This window comes from Lygodium microphyllum, chromosome 15 (genome assembly GCF_053477565.2).
Source record: "Lygodium microphyllum isolate KBCC chromosome 15, Lygodium_microphyllum_v1.1.10, whole genome shotgun sequence".
Lineage (NCBI taxonomy): Eukaryota > Viridiplantae > Streptophyta > Polypodiopsida > Schizaeales > Lygodiaceae > Lygodium > Lygodium microphyllum.
This window is the reverse complement of record NC_141149.1, coordinates 27,807,889-27,825,299: the sequence shown is the minus strand read 5'-3', so window position 1 is coordinate 27,825,299 and position 17,411 is coordinate 27,807,889. Positions and strand designations below refer to the sequence as shown.

Genomic DNA, 17,411 nt, shown 5'->3' with positions numbered 1-17,411 from the left:
TTTCTTATGGTTGGTGGCACATGGAGGTCTGGCGGTGGGAAGTTGGCTAGCCTAGATGCACAAGGAGGGAGGTTGTAAGGTTGCACATAGTAGCCTTTGGTGGTGGGAGGCGGCGCACCTCGTGTTGAGAGGAGCATGCTGCATCCTCTGCCGTATAGCACCCAACCTTGGATGTATCTCATGGGGAGCTTTCTGTTGGTTGGCAGGCAGCTAGGGCTGTCACCTTCTATATGAGGCCAAGATGCAGGACGCGATATTCATTATTGAGGCAGGATCGCGTGCAGTGGTCAGGTTGGAGGCTCTACCCATCCGCTAGGTACTCGAGCCCATAGCAGACCGTTCGGAGGTATAGGAGATTATAGGGAGTCTTACTGGATGGTATATTTGGAAGATGTGGTGTCAGGAGGCTTTTGCCGGAGAGAGACTTTCAGCACATGTGACCTTAGCAGAACTCTGGACCTCTATCATCCACTCGCTCCGTGGTCGATGGGACCAAGTGCAGGGCGAGTCTAGAGCTCGTCATGAGCTCCGTTCTCATTTCATGCGCACTTGGGGTGGCTAGGACTTGTTTTTCATATTGCAGCCCCAGATGGCGATACACCCCCCTCCATTGCTTCTTGCCCCCATCCCCCCTGGACTACCCTAAAACGCTTGTACATTTGATATATGTGTAACTCTACATCAGCTCCATCTAGTCTGTTGAGCAAGAGCACTTCCTTGTATTCAGGTTTTTACTGAAGTAATATAATTAGCCACACTTTATTTGCAAAAAAAAAAACAACAATGAGTTCCATTCCAACGATAGAGGATAGCTAAATCCCATTAAATGATAAATTTATTTATGGGAAAGTGGGGTGTGGAACTCCTTGACGACTGTTTTCCCTTCTAATACATTGCTCACTTGCTATTCTTTGTGTCTCTTTGACTTTGGCTAATTCTATTGGTTGTTTTTTAACTGGAGTGGGATCAACTCATCCACTATCCATACTTTTGTCCGTTGTAGGGATCTAGTTTGCTTCAGCACAGCTACCTTCTCGATCATATCCATGTAACTGACTTTTGCTCAAGTGCTTTTTGGGATAATGCTCATGGGCGCTCATGGGCTCTCCCAAATCTACAAAAGGGACAACCTTGCTTAATTGTACTAATAAAACATATGTTTCTAGAATGAAATCTTGTTCAAGCTCTAGAGCAAGATTTCCCCTATCCCATCTTGGGGGTAGACCACCAATCCTTATCTCCTTAATTAGTGACATAACCTCTTCACAAAAATGTGTTGAATTAGATGTGTTCACTTTTTATATATGGTTGGCCAATTCTGCTTGTAATGACTATGGTATGGCGTCTTCCTTTGCTTTCTGTTGTTTGTTCTTCATGGGTTCTTTGTTGTGTTCCTGCTTGTTGATCATTACTTGTTTCATTGCTGCCAACTCTCCTTGAACTTTTTTCACCTCCTGCAAGAGGTAAGACTCTTGTGGTGAAGGTTTTGTTGCTGTTGGGGGGGACCAAAGGTATCTGAAGACTGATTGCTGTAGCAAATGTCTTCTTTCTCTCCATCCATATGAGTGTTGAGACCCAATGGGAAAGTTGGTTGGTGAGTAGATCCCCAAGGGGCTTCCCCTTCCCCCCTTGGATTTTGCTTAGATAGACCCTAAAGGATGGTCAGGAAGGCTGTGGAAGGTTTACCAAATCAAGGCAGGGGGTTACAAAGGTTGGGTGGGGTCGGGGGTAGAGGGCAAGAAGGGCAGGGTGAGGGTTAAGTGCATGGCGAGGTCAGGAGTAGAAGGCTGGATGAAGCCGGGGCAGGGCTGTAATGCAGCTGAAGGTGAGGCGCGAGGACAAAGGGTAGGGGCGGAAGGACTGCGGTGTAGAAGGATAGAGAGGTGGGGTAGGATGGTAGAGGGAAGGGGAGGGTTAGAGGGTAGGATGGGGTGACCAAGATGAAATGATTGAGACTAATGATGACAGTACACTTGACACCCCTTAGTTGGAAGATCCAAAAGGAGAGTCAACCATGTAGTATATGGAACATGCTTGTCCTCAATCTTGGGAGAGGGCCGTGGTAACCAAGTGGTGTAGGCAGGTCCAAATCTCAACCTTGGGAGAGGACTCCATGCTAGCTGAGAAGCATTAGGATAGTAGCCCACCCATAGTTGCCTTGGTACGTCGTACAGACAGGTTCGTATGATACAAACTGTACGGTACATATTCATATGAATTTGTATGTTATTTTGGGCCTGTTTCGGCCACATCGCCTGCGCATCCCGCATCCCGCGTCACGTGTTTCTTGCGCCCTTGCTTTCACTCTGCCTGCCTGCATGGCACTTTTTGGGGGGTGGGAAGCCTTGGATACCTCACCCCACCCCCATTTTCAGCCATGCACTCCCCTCCCCAGCCCGCTTTCGATTCCTTCTAGCTGGCAACTCTCTCTTTGACCGCTGAACCCTCTTTGACTGTTTGAACTTTGACCCTTTTGTCATCTACAAAAGGTACTCCTCTCCTCCATGCTTCTACACCAATTCAGCAGGCACTTGTGACTTACCATTCTCAGCTTCCTCTCTTGGATCTTGATTATTGAATGGACTTGTGATTTGTCATTCTCGAATCTCACCTCCCATCCCCTGTTTCCTGCATCAGGGCACCCTATCCAAGCATTTTCCATTCTCAAATCTCATCTCCCATCCCCTCTATCCTGCACCCTATTAGAGCATTTGTCATTCTTATCTCCCATCTCCTCTCTCTCACTCTTGCTCTTTCAACTTTACCCCAACCCTCCGGCCTCTCAAGTCTCCCTCTCAACTTTCAAGAGTGGAGACTTAAGCATCTCTCTCTCTCTCTCTCTCTGGTCTCTTTATCCGTCATTGGCACCGTGACTCGCGAGAAGCATGAGGCCTTCAATTTGCATGCGATCCATGTGGAGAGGGACACAAAGAAGTCCAACTCCCACCATTGGACATACAAGTATTGTGGGAAGCGCTATACAAGTGGTGCAACTCGGCTTCTCCAACATCTTTCTGAGACGGGGGGGACAAGTTGCTCCATGCAAGGAGATCCCTCAAAACATTGCGGAGGAGATTCTCACCAAGATGAGAGGGGGATCCACAAGAGGAGGAGGAACTGGCTTATCAACACCAACTCCTATGCCTACTAACGAGGAAGCATCCAATGTGGGCGTATCCTCAACTGATGCAAAAGAGGTCTCTACCATTGGTGGTGGGGGCTCCACATCCGCATCCGGGTCTGGTAAAAGACAAAGAGTGGAGGCTCATGCAGTACTGGAGAGACAATCGTTTCTCTCTTAAGCTCGCAAGCACGGTGATTGATTGCAATCTTGCATTCAATGTCCTAAAGCAAGAGCAATGAAAGAAGATGCTAAAAGCCATTGCCAATGTGGATCCATATGAAGGATGGACTGGTGTCACATACAATGACATGAGGACGAGAAAGATTGATGAAGAGAACGAGAGATGGTCTCACCGATGGATGGAGAGATCATAATAAACGGGGAATCATCAACATACTCATCTCATGTCCACTCGGCAATTACTTTTTACGGGCCGTAGATATCGGCAAGAGCAAGAGAAAAATGACGGACAAGCTATCATTGAGATATACATTGCAATTTACGTTTTAAATATGTTTCACTTTCTTTCATTATAATAGTAATAAATATCATGATTCATAATTGAAATTTGATTTACACATAACTTGTAATTTGTAAATTGTGGTTGTAGGTGGGCCCCTTAAATGTGGTGCAAGTTGTTAGCGATAATGCATCGAATTGTCGGCCCATCGATCGTTTACTTGAGGCCGAGTTCCCTGTGATTGTGTGGACTCCATGTGCAAGTCATTGTTTGAACTTGCTCATGGAGAACATTGGGAAGCTCAAGTGGGTGAAGAGGGTTCTCCGCAAAGCTACATCAATTGTCACATTCTTCACGATAAAGGTAAAGGTACTTGCGATGTATCGTGAGTATAGTATACTAGAGTTGAAGAAGCCTTATTCAACTCGCTTTGCTTACATGTGGTTATTGTTGAACCGGCTTTATGAGGTGCTGTCCGCCTTGCGCGCCAGATAGTGATATCCACTCTATGGAATGAGTGGAATGAGCATGAGATCGAGGAGGCGAAAGCCATGCTTGTAGGGAAAGGTTAGGCACGGAGATCGATGCAGACAGACCTTACGTGGAGTGAGAGAGATAGAGAGAGTGCGAGTGATCAGAGAAGAGAGTGAACACATTTTTCGGTACAATGACGAGTGTACCACTTTAGGTTGTAAGATAGATATATGGATCAAAGTACAATGTGCTAAGGGTGTGTTCGCACATATAAAAGGCACAATGGCCCTTTATTCCCAACAACCTCCCACCTAAAGGCAATGTGCCTTAAGAGGAGAAAACAATCAGCTAAGTCTAGGTATGTACAAAGCTAAAATAAATATATCTATCCAACTCCCATCATCTGTCGGCAATGAGCAAACCGCTCTGCTAGAAGATCCTTCGTGAGAAGGTCTACAGGATTATCATCTGTATGCACTTTGACAAGCTCAATGCTCTTGCTGTCAAGTACATCTCTAATGAAGTGGTACTTCACCTGTATGTGCTTTGTCTTTGCATGAAAGACAGGATTCCGCACTAGCATGATAGCACTTTGACTATCACAATGGAGAACACGTAACTCTATGATGCCAAGCTCTCCCACAAGACGTGAAAGCCATAAAGCCTCCTTGCATGCCTCAGTGGCAGCTACATACTCTGCTTCTGTAGTAGACAATGTAACACACTTTTGTAGCTCGGAGATCCAAGAGACTGCTCCTCCTGTGAAAGTAAACACATACCCAGAAGTGGAATTCGTGCAATCCGCATGACCAGCATAATCTGCATCCATAAAGCCAACAACATATGCCTTCTGCTTTCCAAAGCAAATGCACAACTCCTTTGTGCCTTTGAGGTATCTCATAATACGTTTCACTGCATCCCAATGCTTTTTGCGAGGGGTTGCCATGTCTCTGTTAACCACTCCCACTGCAAAAGCAATGTCAGGTTGTGTAGCAACCATAGCATACTTCAAACTGCCAACAACTGAAGCATATGGTATCTTGGTCATTTCTGCTTTCTCATCATCAGATGTAGGGCTGTCCTTTGCACTGAGTTTCACATATGGAGGCAATGGAACCCTAATTGTTTTCCCCCCCCTCCATATTGAAACGCTGCAAAACTTTGGAGATATACTCCTGTTGAGATAGATAGAGTAAGCCTGTAGATCTATCTCTCAGTATTTGCATGCCAAGAATGTGATTTGCATCACCCAGATCCTTTATGTCAAAGCTGCCATGAAGACTTTGTTTCAGTGAATCCAAGGCATGAGTATCCTTGCTAGCAATTAGCATGTCATCTACATACAAAACCAAGATAATCAGGCTGCCATCTGTTGTTTTCTAGGTGTACAAGCAGTGATCCACTTGACTTCTATGAAAGCCTTGGGACTGCATGAATATATCAAACTTATGATACCATTCTCTTGGTGCTTGTTTCAGCCCATACAAACTCCTTTTGAGTTTACATACCATTTTTTCCTTCCCTTGTTCAACAAACCCTTCAGGCTGCTGTATATATATGTCTTCATACAGATCACCATGTAAAAACGCAGTCTTTACATCCATCCGTATGAGCTTCATATCCTCGACTACAACCAAGCCCAAAATGGTTCTTAATGTAGTCATCTTGACTACAAGAGAGAAAATCTCATCAAAGTCAATTCCATGCTCCTGCTCGTACCCCTTTGCAACCAATCTTGCTTTGTACTTTGGTGAGGAACCAGAAGTGACCTTCATTTTGTAAACCCATTTGCATGGAAGGATTTTTTGCCCTTTAGGCAACTGCACCAAGTCCCAAGTGCCATTTTTTTCAAGAGATTCCATCTCTGACAGCATGGCTTTATACCATTTCTTGTTGTCCTGTTTGTCCATTGCTTCCTTGAAGCAAGACGGTTCACCATCGTGTGTCAGCATGACATAATCAGGCACATTAATTGCACCAGGAACAAACCTGTCATGTTGTGTAGTAGCCCTAGGCAATCTCCTAACCCAATGGTCATTGTTTGCTGGTTGTTCCTGCAAATTTCCATTTTCAGCATGTTGTCTTGGCATTTCAGTCTGCAAAATCAGCATTAACAGCTTGCTGTCCTGGTTGTCCTGGCTGATCATTTCCAGCATTATTTCCTGCATTTACAGGTTCATTTACAGCAGGTATTTGCTGTCCATTCAATAATCACAAGATTTGCAGCAGGTATTTGCAGTAGGCACATTTTGTTGTCCAAAAGGTATTTCTTCCCGGAATACAACCCTACCGATCTCCTCAATCTTTTTGTGCTGTTTGTGCATGCAATCTTCCCGGAAGATAACGTCATTGCTGCGTACTACTTTCCTTTTCTCGGGATCCCACAATTTACTTTACAAATGTGCACATAAACCTCGTAGCCAAATACTTTCAGATGAGCATATGAAGGTGGCTTGCTGGACCACGCTTCTTGGGGAACCCTACCCCTCCCCCCCCAAAAGACGTGTTAGGTAACCGATTAATTAAGTGAACTGTTGTCATAACAGCCTCTACTCAAAAACCATGGGATAATGCAGCATGAGACAGCATCGTACGAACCTTATCCTGTATGGTCCAATTCATACGCTTTGCAACTCCATTTTGGCGTGGATTATGAAGGGTGAGCTCCCTTTTTATCCCTTTGCTGTCAGAAAATGCGTGAAAGGCTTTGGACACATATTCCCCACCATTGTCAAAGCGAAGACACTTAAGTGTCTTATCTGTCTGGTTTTCAGCCAGTGCCAAGAATTTTTTAAACTTGTCGAGCACTTCATCATTGCTACGAATAGGGCAAACCCATACTTTCCGTGTAGCATCATCGACAAAGGTGACAAAATATTTCTTTCCTCCTAAAGATAATCCTGGCATTTGACATACATCCAAATGTACTAACTCTAGAGGAGAAGATTTCAAAGAAAGAGACTTTTTGTGAGACGTTTGTGCATGTTTGCCATAAATGCAATGATCACAATGCTCAAAATCAGCATAACGAAGACAAGGCAAGTAATCCAAACGAGAAAGCACTTTCATTCCTGTTTGACTCATGTGTCCCAGCTAGCCATGCCACAAAGAAACACTTGGCTGCTTGGTCACGGCAACAACATGGTCACACATACTAGATACATGAAGTGGATACAACGTATCACTCTTGCAACCTCTGGCAATAACCCTAGATCTCTTATAGATCTTCCATTTTTCATCACCAAAGGTGGTATGAAAACCATCATCATCTAGCTGCCTGTGCTATTCAAGCTCTTCTTGAGCTGAGGTATATGCCGTACATGCTGAAGTGTAAAGATAGAGCCATGCTGAAACTGCAACTGCACACTGTCAATACCTGCAATCTCACATGCATAGTTGTCCCCAAGATGGACAATACCATGTCGATCCCTTGTATAGGCGGAAAACCAGTCATGATGAGGGGTGACATGAAAGGAAGCACTTGAATCAAGAAACCAGGTATGCATGTCATCATCTGTATCTGCAAGTAGAGCATGTGCACCAAAATGTGAAGAGACAAGGAGTACATCACTTCCACTGTCACTGTCATGAGTGACTACATTCACCTCTTCAATTTTTACACTGCTCTTCTTAGGCTGACTATCCTTCTTCTCTTCCTTGCAATCATCTGTCTTCTTGCCTTTTCCTTTCTTTTTCTTCTATTTGTAGCAGTCACATTTAAAGTGACCCTTCTTGCCACAATGATGGCATTCAGTATCTTTGCCATGTATTTTACTACGTCCCTTGCCATCATATTTGCCCTTTTGCTGTGATCTGCTGCTAGTATGCAAAGCACTGGAAGACTTACTGGATGCATTGTTTTGCCGATTCATCTCTTCCATAAGTAGAGCACTCTCTACATCAGCATACAAAAGGATCACATTAGAATTGCTCATAGCAGTCCTGAATGTATCCCAACTCTCTGGTAGAGTGCAAAGCAAGAAAGTAGCCTTAAATTCCTCATCAATCATGAACTTCAAGGCAACCAGCTGGCTGAAAATGGAGTTAAACTCACACAAATCCATAAGCTTTTTCAGCCAATACACTTGCAGTACTCTTCTGTGCATACAGTTCTTTCAATTTAGTCCATATAGCATATGCAGAATCCAAACCTTCAATGTTGAAGAGCAAGGCATTAGAAATTGATAGCTCTATGGTTGAGCGTGCAAGTTCATTCAACTCATCCCAATCATCCTAATCCATGTCCGCGGGCTTTGCTCCTTTGGTTTTGATCGGCTTTGCTTGCTTCTTTTGTAACAGGATATTGTAGCACTGTTTTTGCCAAACTGCAAAATTATGTGCACCTTAAAGCTTCTTTATGTGCATCAAATTACTGCTGTCATTGCTGCCAGCCATGATTTTCAGCCCAAATGTGACCAAAAAACCAGTAAATGCAGGCCCAAACTGTCACCCAAGTGACCAAGGTACAAACAAGTACCAATCAGCAAAAAATGACCACGCAGAAGTACAGATTTCAGATCTGGAATTAAGTTTTTAGAAGCACCAAACCAAGTGCTACAACATTATCCAACTGATTACAGCTATTCCAAAGGGCATGTGCATCACATTACATGAGAAATCCCAAAATGTTGTACATGTACCCACGGGCTTAAAATTTGAAACGAATGGTCAAAAGCCCCAAAATTTTGTCCTCTCAAAGCGTCAAACACACATCTGCATTTCCTTTGTCGTGCATAGGAGTGTCCAATTTTGCCAAAATAAAGTAATTTCAGCAAAACCCCCAAATTTTACTAAGTGTTGATGTCCAAATTGCGTGGAATTCAACTTGCATGTACATAAAATGACCAAATGCTACACAAATTTTGCCGAAATCGCAAAAGCCTCAAATTGCACGGGGTCCAATGTGCCTCAATGTCAAGTAATTGGGTCAATTTCAGCCCAATTTGTGCATGTACATGAAAAGCCCCAAATGTCAGGGACAAAATGTTGCAAGTTCTTGCAATTTCTAAGACTAATATCACTGTTGCATCTTGCTCGCACCAAAATTGGACAAATCCTCAAATTTTCCAAGTCCTGCGTGGACTAATTTAATTGAAATTAAAAGAATTTCACTAAAATGTGAAAAGCCCCAAAATTCCCGGGCAAATGTGCACCGACTTTGCACTTTCTGAGTCAAACTGTCCAATTCTGTGTTGAGATCCCCAGATTCGAGAAAAGCCCCAAATTTCTGAGCCGATTTTGCACAGATTTGAGATTTTGTGCTTACGCGTGCGAAACCCCGTCAGTGGGTAAAAGAAATTATAAAAAAAGGATTGAATTCTTTTTTTTGAAAAATTCAGCCCGTCAATCAGGCGCCGTGAGCCTCGATGCCATTTCCATTTTGCTGGTTGCGATCATCGCCCGTCACCACAGCCGAGCAGCCGTCGCACCCGCCACGTTTGGTCACGAGACTGACCTGTCTAGCTTGTCGCCTGTTCACGCTTGGTCCACGCCTGCTGTAGTCACTTGCCGCAGTCGACTGTTACTACCTATTGCTCTTGTCGACTGCCTCTCAATTGCTACTCGTCGGACTCCTACAACACACGAGCCTGCCTGCAACCTGCCCTTTGCTCCTATCAACTAACTCTCAACTGTTACTCGTCGAACTTCTACAGCACCTTGGCTGTCTCTTGCTAGCTCTGATACCAGTTTGTAGGGAAAGGTTAGGCATGGAGATTGAGGCAGACATACCTTACTCATAGTGAGAGAGACAAAGAGTGCGAGTGAGCAGAGTAGAGAGTGAACACGTTTTTCGGTACAATGATGAGTGTACCACTTTAGGTTTTTAGATAGATATATGTATGAAAATACAATGTGCTAAGGGTGTGTTCACACCCGTACACATATAAAAGACACAATGGCCCTTTATTCCAAACATGTAGCGCTTGTGCCTTAATGAGCAGTTTTTGTAAAACGTACGTCATGATGACATCCCCCCCTTGCCTACAGAGCTGCCACCTAGGGAGTCATCATTTGATGATGATGTTGACTTCATCAGTGAGTATGAGTATGAGTATGTCTTTTGATCGCATGCCGAGGAGTCATCTTCAGACTCTCTTGATGAGCACTCAGATGGTTCTGATGATGATGATGATGATAGTGATGCCTCATCATAGATTCATATGACATAGGTCTCTCTTTTTTTTGTATTAGATATACTAGATTGTTGTTGTATTGCACGTTTTGCTTAGCCCATGCGACCGCGCTGGTCACCCTCATGTATTTATCTTATTCTATAATGAAATGGCTATTTCCACTTTAAGCATATATTCTATGATCTATCATTTAATGATTTATGATTTTTGTTATTTAAAAAATCATCTTAATTTGTTTCGTATAAATATCATACCATACCTTATAAAATCATAAGGTACCAATTAATACCGTATTTTCTTGTACCGTACTGTATCGTACCTTTCGTACCTGACAACTATGAGCCCACCATGCAAAGGGATGAAGAATGAAGACACGACACTCTCCAACTAGTTAGGGCTGGTAAATACTTGCAATGTTAGTCTTGAACGGAAATACAAAACCTACCATGAAAGGATAAAAAAAGAAACCTGCATACCAAATGTTTCACTACACTAAGTGAGTGTAGAATGCAGTGGAAGTAAATGAAAAACGTGAGTGTGAAGTGGAAGACTTGAAAAAGTATGGCCAAACATAAAGGAAAGGGCATCTAACTAGCCGGACATGCCTAAGGATGACCTAGGACACCTAAAAATATAGTCTATGGAGAGAGGATGATTGAACCAATCTAAGATGCCATGAGACACTAGCTGAGGGGGAGAGCTAGGATTTATTGCTTCAATGGCCAAGTTGGATACCAAGGGGTGGAAAAACTGCGCTATCTCCTTGGGGAAGACCCTCTCTCAAACTTAAAGTGGCATTGCCACTCCTGAAAGGGGTTGAGGTTGGTTTCAGTATAGGGTTGGATTCAGCTTTGGTGTGGGTAAAATCACCTTAGGTGTGGATGGTGTCATTTTGGGTGTGGGTCTAATACCCTTGGCTTTTAAGCGATGATTGTCATGTGCATGGCCGCGGATAGAGGCCTAGCTTGTGGATATGAGGATGTACAGGGGTGTTGTGCTTACCATGTCATGGGGTAGCTTGTGAGCAGGATTGCCATGCCAGATTTCTGAGAAACAGTGCTGACCCAAGGCCATGAAGCCAACTAGAAACATACTTTATCTTGTGATGCAATCTGCAGCTCCTTTCAAATGATGTTTGCATGTGTACTCCCTTTTTAGAAACTGTTTAACACACTCTTTCATACTTGCTTATGTGGCATACTTAAGTCTGTAGTTTAGAAGTAATTGCATGCTTTCAATCTTGTGTCTGTGGCTTAAAATGCATGGAGAAGCTATCCAACCCCTACTTAAAATTCTTTTCAAGCCTGAAAAGTAGACCTATCCAATTGATGATCCATTTGTTGAAGTTAGAAGTGATGCTCCATAAACATAGTCTTTTCAATTTCAGAAGTGCCATCTCTAATCTTATGAGAAGTCTATATTTGACAATGTGTGCTCTTTGCAGAGCTTCAGCAAACAACCGAGACTGTTGCTCAAGATGCACCTGAAAGTAATCCGCAGTTTACCACAGTTTATGTAGGCAACCTAGCAAATGAGGTAGGTAGTATTCTCTATACTGCATTTGTATCTGTGTTTGTAATTTCATTCTCTCTCTTTGCATGTACATTTGTATCTATCATACTGCTCGTTTGCTAATGATGACCTTAATCCTTTGCTAGGTTACACAAGCTGAGCTTTATCAACTGTTTCATATGCTTGGGGCAGGAATCATAGAGGATGTTCGTGTACAAAGAGACAAGGGATTTGGTTTTGTCAGGTATCATACACACGAAGAAGCTGCTCTTGCAATTCAGACTGCAAATGGAAAAATATTATATGGGAAGCCAGTTAAGGTGAGGTCTCTTTTGTTACAGGTCCTGTCTTTTGAGAGTCTAGTTTGTTACGATCTGAGTTGGCTGCATTTCTTTGGATATTTCAGTGTTCTTGGGGGACTAAACCAACTCGTGGGATTGCGTCTACTACTACACAACCCCCTGCATCAGGTGTCTCTCTTCAAGCTTTGAGGGCTACTGCCTTTGGTCAAGGATATACAGGTACTGAATTATCATCCTATGAACACCAGTTATCACAGACTGATGTTGGAACACTTTTGCAACTGCCAAGTCAACAAAACTTCAGCATGAACTTAGGAGGTATGGGGTTTTCCAGTGGAGCAGATTATGATAGCCATCCGATGAATGCAAATTGAGGCTAGCATTATATATGAGCATAAGGAGGTAGACTGATCCACACCAGAACAGAGCATGAAGACCTTGAACCTGTAGCCGAGGCAGCATTTCTGTTTTGGGTGGCACTGCCTAATTGCGAATCTTAGCCTTAGTTGCTGACTTATCATCCTTGAGAGGTTTGTACCATTTCACAAAAGTAGTTAAATAGATACCGAAGCGGGGCATGAATCAGAAAAGGAACTAATCAGCCACCCAGTTTACTTACAAGTCCATTCTAACGAGTGCCTGTGTCATGTGAGTTTGCTGTGTAACATTGTATGAGTTACAGTGTTAAGTGAGAAAAGCTTCGTTTTTTATTCTCCATGCAGCTTTCCATCGATTGAGCAGCTAATCTTGTGCATAGAAAATAATTGCATGCGTTATTTGAGCATAACTGTGGCAAATCTGATAAGGAACTAATGAGGTACCTGGTTTAGTCTTGGAAGGCATATAGACGCACATCCTACCATCTAAGCCAAATGGCCCTGGATGGGATGCCATTTTCCTATGCATTGCATTTCCATCACCACTTTCTTATCAAGGCCGCTTTTGTGATGACAATGGCCTTTGTAAACACCAACCTCCATTGATCACACGTTGAAAGGTGCTCTTGTTGCTTCTCCTTCTTGACAAACCTCATTGTATGTTGGTGTATGCATTGCTTTTAGTGAAACAAATAAGACATCTCCCTCCCCTTTAGATGTTATCAGAATCCTTATTCAGCACACTTCTGACAGTCAACCAATTTTCCCTTGGCTCATCAGAGATGAACGCACGAAAATCCAGAGACAAATATTTGTATTGCTGAATCACTATGTTTTTGGACCACTCCTAGGACAACACATGGTTGTCAAGTGTCCACATTCATCATCTCACGTGGTAGTGGCTATGAGTTTTTGCATATTGGAGCAAGGTGCAACCTAGAATGAGGCTAACAATCCCGCATCATGGCATGGCTAAACTCTTACCTTTGCATGTAAACTCGGCAAGACATGGTAGTGCATCTATTGACTCTCATAAGTGGGATTGATTTGCGTCCATACATTTCACAAATCTCCATTTCTAGTCATTCTCATGTGATTCACAAGGTTGATACTAGGAGTTGGATCCTTTATAGATATTTTGAATATAATTGATCGATCCTTAGGTGCACATGGTAAGGAAGTATCTTCACAGAAGGATATGTTTACATTTACCTCTTTAGAAGCAATATTGAATCATAGCCATCACATGCATGCATAAACTTCTTCTCTTGTTGTACAGTACACTTTATATGCAAATTTTGGAAAAAAGACAAATGTGGATGACCAAGTATATACAAGTTTTTTACCTTTGATTATTGACAAGTTTGAACCAACTCATCCATGGTTGGATTTATGGATGCAAAAATGTGAGTACACACATTGAAGAAGTAGCTTTAGAGAGTGCAACTCAAACTGTATTGAAAGGTATCAATAGATAATATTTACAAGGCTTAGTATGCCCCAAAAGTGAATATACAAGGTTGGCGAAAAACCCCTCTAGAGAAATTGTTTGGACGGTTTTGAGTGTGTTCACATTATCACTATCAAAATGTAGTAATAAATTTTTCCTTGGAAATGTTGTGGTGAATAGGATTTGGCACTCATGTATATGAAAGTGTCATGCCTAGACTAGATTAATCCAAAAAGGAGAGAACCCAAAGCTTTAAACTACTCACCAAACAAAGCCTTTATTAAAAGATATATGCAATGGTTGTCTTGTGTTGGCATATAAATCTTGTTGATCTCTTTTGTAGAGACTCTCCTTGAAAGAACATTAGTGTACACTAATGTGCTTAATATGTACATCGAACACTAGGTATCAAACAACTTTCAATGCAACAAACTACTAGCGAAGATGGTGGTAGTAGATCATTATCAAATAGCCAAATCAACCAAAAGGTATTTGAGCAGAATACACTTGATTTTAGTCGTGAAAGCTACCATGTACTTGGTTTTCCAGCTAGAAGTGGCCACAGTGGGTTGTTTCTTGCTTAACCATGATGCGCATGATCTGCCATAAGTTTGGAGAAAAAACTACTACATAGAGTGACGTAACAACCAATGCAGTTAGAATTTGAAAGAGCTTATAAATTTGATAGTGATGATCTTTCCTTAGGAGAAAACAACCCAAGATGTTAAGTGCCACTCAAGTAGTAAAAGATTTGCTCCATTGCTTGATAATGCTTAGTGCTTTGGATTATGCATAAAATGCATCAAAACTCTCACTGGCATCATGAAGGCAACTTCAAACTTGTCACCATAGGAATATCACTAGGCTTGTCCACACCAAATATTTGTAATGTTTTTTTTAAATCTGTACGTTTTGTTTTCTTAGCCTTTCTGCATAAAACCATGAGGTTGAAAAATGCACTTCTCATGTAAGTTATCATTCTAAAGTGTACTTATGCACTTATATGAGGTTGAAAAATGCACTTCTCATGCCATAGAGTGCACAAACAAGTAAACTTATAGATCAAATAGTGTGGATGTGCATAAACAATTCTTTTTATGACTTTGCTCTAACACATTGCATCTATGCTAAGGTAGCATCAAAATAATTCGTGTTATTGCCCTTTCTTTAAAGACTTAAAATAATTGGATCTTCTATGTCAAATATGCATAAAATCAGCATTTCACTGATATTTAACTTCTCAAAGCCCCTTTCTTATTGTTTATGATTTTGCATTTGTTAGGTGTAAAGAGTATTTTAATATATTTTTCGTATATGGAGGTTCAAGCAAGAGATCAAGACGATATGTGAAAATTTCAAGTCACATCGTGTGACATGCCTTTCCTTATTCTATACCCGAGTGTGAAGAAAACAAGAAAAAAGAAATAAATCACAAAGTACACATAAAAGTACATTAGGATGAGAAATAGACATTATCTCATCCTACGTCCATTATCTTCGTAAGAAAGACATATCATTACGAGTTCTTGATGACAAAATTTATATGGTTGTTTTCAATCACCTTTGTGATGAAGCGATAACGGACCTAATATGCTTGGTCTTCAAATGAAATTTTGGATTATGTACCAACTGAATGATACTTATAGAGTTCGAATGCAATATGAAAGTCATAGTCATACCAAGGTCTGCCACTAGATGGCCTAACCATAGGACCTCCTTGCAAGCCTCGATGGATGCAATATACTTGGCCTCGGTAGTAGACAAGCTAGTGCATTTCTACACCCCAACCATTTAAGAAACACCACCTCCAGCAAATGTGAAGACATAGCGAGAGGTGGATTTCTTACTATCTACATGTCTTGCATAATCAAGGTCTATGTGCCCACGACTCCAATATCTTGGCCACCATAAATAATGAATACACATATATGGAGTGCCCTTAATATATCTCATGATACCGTTTATGACATCCCAATATAGTGTGCTAGATGTGAGAGCCACAACTGTTGAGATTCAGCAATCACACTCATTGACAGCCTCTTTGTATGGAGCTTCAGGGCCAAGGACATGCAGGCTTACCTATCCCATATGCACAGTGATGCCTACTGCAATTTCCTACTTTCCTATAAAGCATTGTACTTGCTTCCTTTTCTTAATGCAATGATAGTACTCTTTTCTTTTCAGTGAAGTGTCAGTGTCATTGTCCACATACACAAGATTGTGTTTATGAGTCCAAGTTTCAATCTTGGAATCTAATTCACTTGTGTAACAAACAGTGTCTTTGTCTTCTCCATCATGAGTCCACACTTCTCCTTTCATCCACCATAACTCACTACCATGTCCTAGATCCCGCATCTTTCACAACAACTCCTATTGCAAATCCTATGTTAGGGCCAATGGCTAGTATGGCATATATCACACTAATGCATACGAGATCTTGGCCATCTAAGCCCTCTCATAATCTGAGTGGGGATAGTCTACCTCGTTAACCTTTACATGAGAAGGTAATGGGCGACTAATAGACTTACCACCCTATATATTGTGTCGCTTCAGGACTTTACGGATGTACTACTTTTGTGATAGGTAGCGTCCTTTAGAGTGATTGCGCATAATGCTCATACCAAGTATGTGAGAGGTATACCCCATATCCTTCATCTCAAAGCTCTTCTTGAGTTGAGTCTTCAAAGTATCAGGCTCATCATGAGTACTTCTAGCAACAATCAACATGTTATCAGCATATAGTACCAAAATGATAAGGCTATCATCACAGGCCTTCTTCTGTAAAGACACAGATTTATATCACTACGAGAGTAACATTCTGAGTGCATAAAGACATGAAACATATGATTCCATTCCTTAGGTGCTTGCTCAAGTCCATAAAAACTCTTCCTCAACTTGCATACTAGGTGTTTCCTGCTCTTTTCCTCAACACCCTTAGGCTACTGCATATAAATGTCCTTATACAAGTCCTCATGAAGAAAATTTATTTTCACATCCATTTGGTACATGTCTAGATCCATATGCACAACCAAGGCCAATACTAAGCGTAGGGTAGTTATCTTGACCATGGGAGAGGTATCTCATCAAAATCAACTCCCTTCTCTTGCTTAAAGCCTTTAGCAACCAATTTGGACTTATATACTAGCTTGGGGAAACTAGGGATACTCTTCAACTTATAGATCCATATGCATGGCAATGCATGTTTTTCATTGGGCAAAGGAACCAAGTTCTATATACAATTTTTCTACATTGAATTATGCCTAGACTCCATGGCCCTCTCCCAAGAGTAACTATTATCTTTGTGCAGAATCTTGTTATAAGTTAGAGGCTCACTAGCATCGATCACCGTGACATAATACATAGGGGGATCAAAATGATCAGGAGAACGTGAAACTCTCATTGAACATCTCAAGATTGGTTATGGGGCTTATACAGCATGTTCTCTTTGTCCAACATCATGATCCTACACAACAGACAAATCTTGGGCCACTACATCATCAACGACCATAGTAGGCCATCTCATTGAGTTGACTATACTATAACGGGAGGCTCCTCTTGAAAGACTACTCTGCATATCT

General features: G+C 41.9%; 1 protein-coding gene across 3 annotated transcripts in view; it reads left to right on the top strand.

The window, feature by feature from the left end:
• Positions 1–12,728, top strand: part of LOC148024375 (oligouridylate-binding protein 1-like) — a 141,955-nt gene extending 129,227 nt beyond the window's left edge. The window contains exons 10-13 of one of the 3 annotated variants that reach the window (XM_087694007.1): positions 11,637–11,728; positions 11,851–12,024; positions 12,111–12,225; positions 12,341–12,728. In XM_087694007.1, the coding sequence (XP_087550133.1) occupies positions 11,637–11,728; positions 11,851–12,024; positions 12,111–12,225; positions 12,341–12,369 (410 nt within the window). In that variant the 3' untranslated portion in view covers positions 12,370–12,728. Of the gene's footprint in view, positions 1–11,636; positions 11,729–11,850; positions 12,031–12,110 lie in introns of those variants that run through there. The other 2 variants (XM_087694006.1, XM_087694008.1) reach the window with 2 other exon arrangements.
• The last annotated feature ends 4,683 nt before the right edge of the window (positions 12,729–17,411 follow it).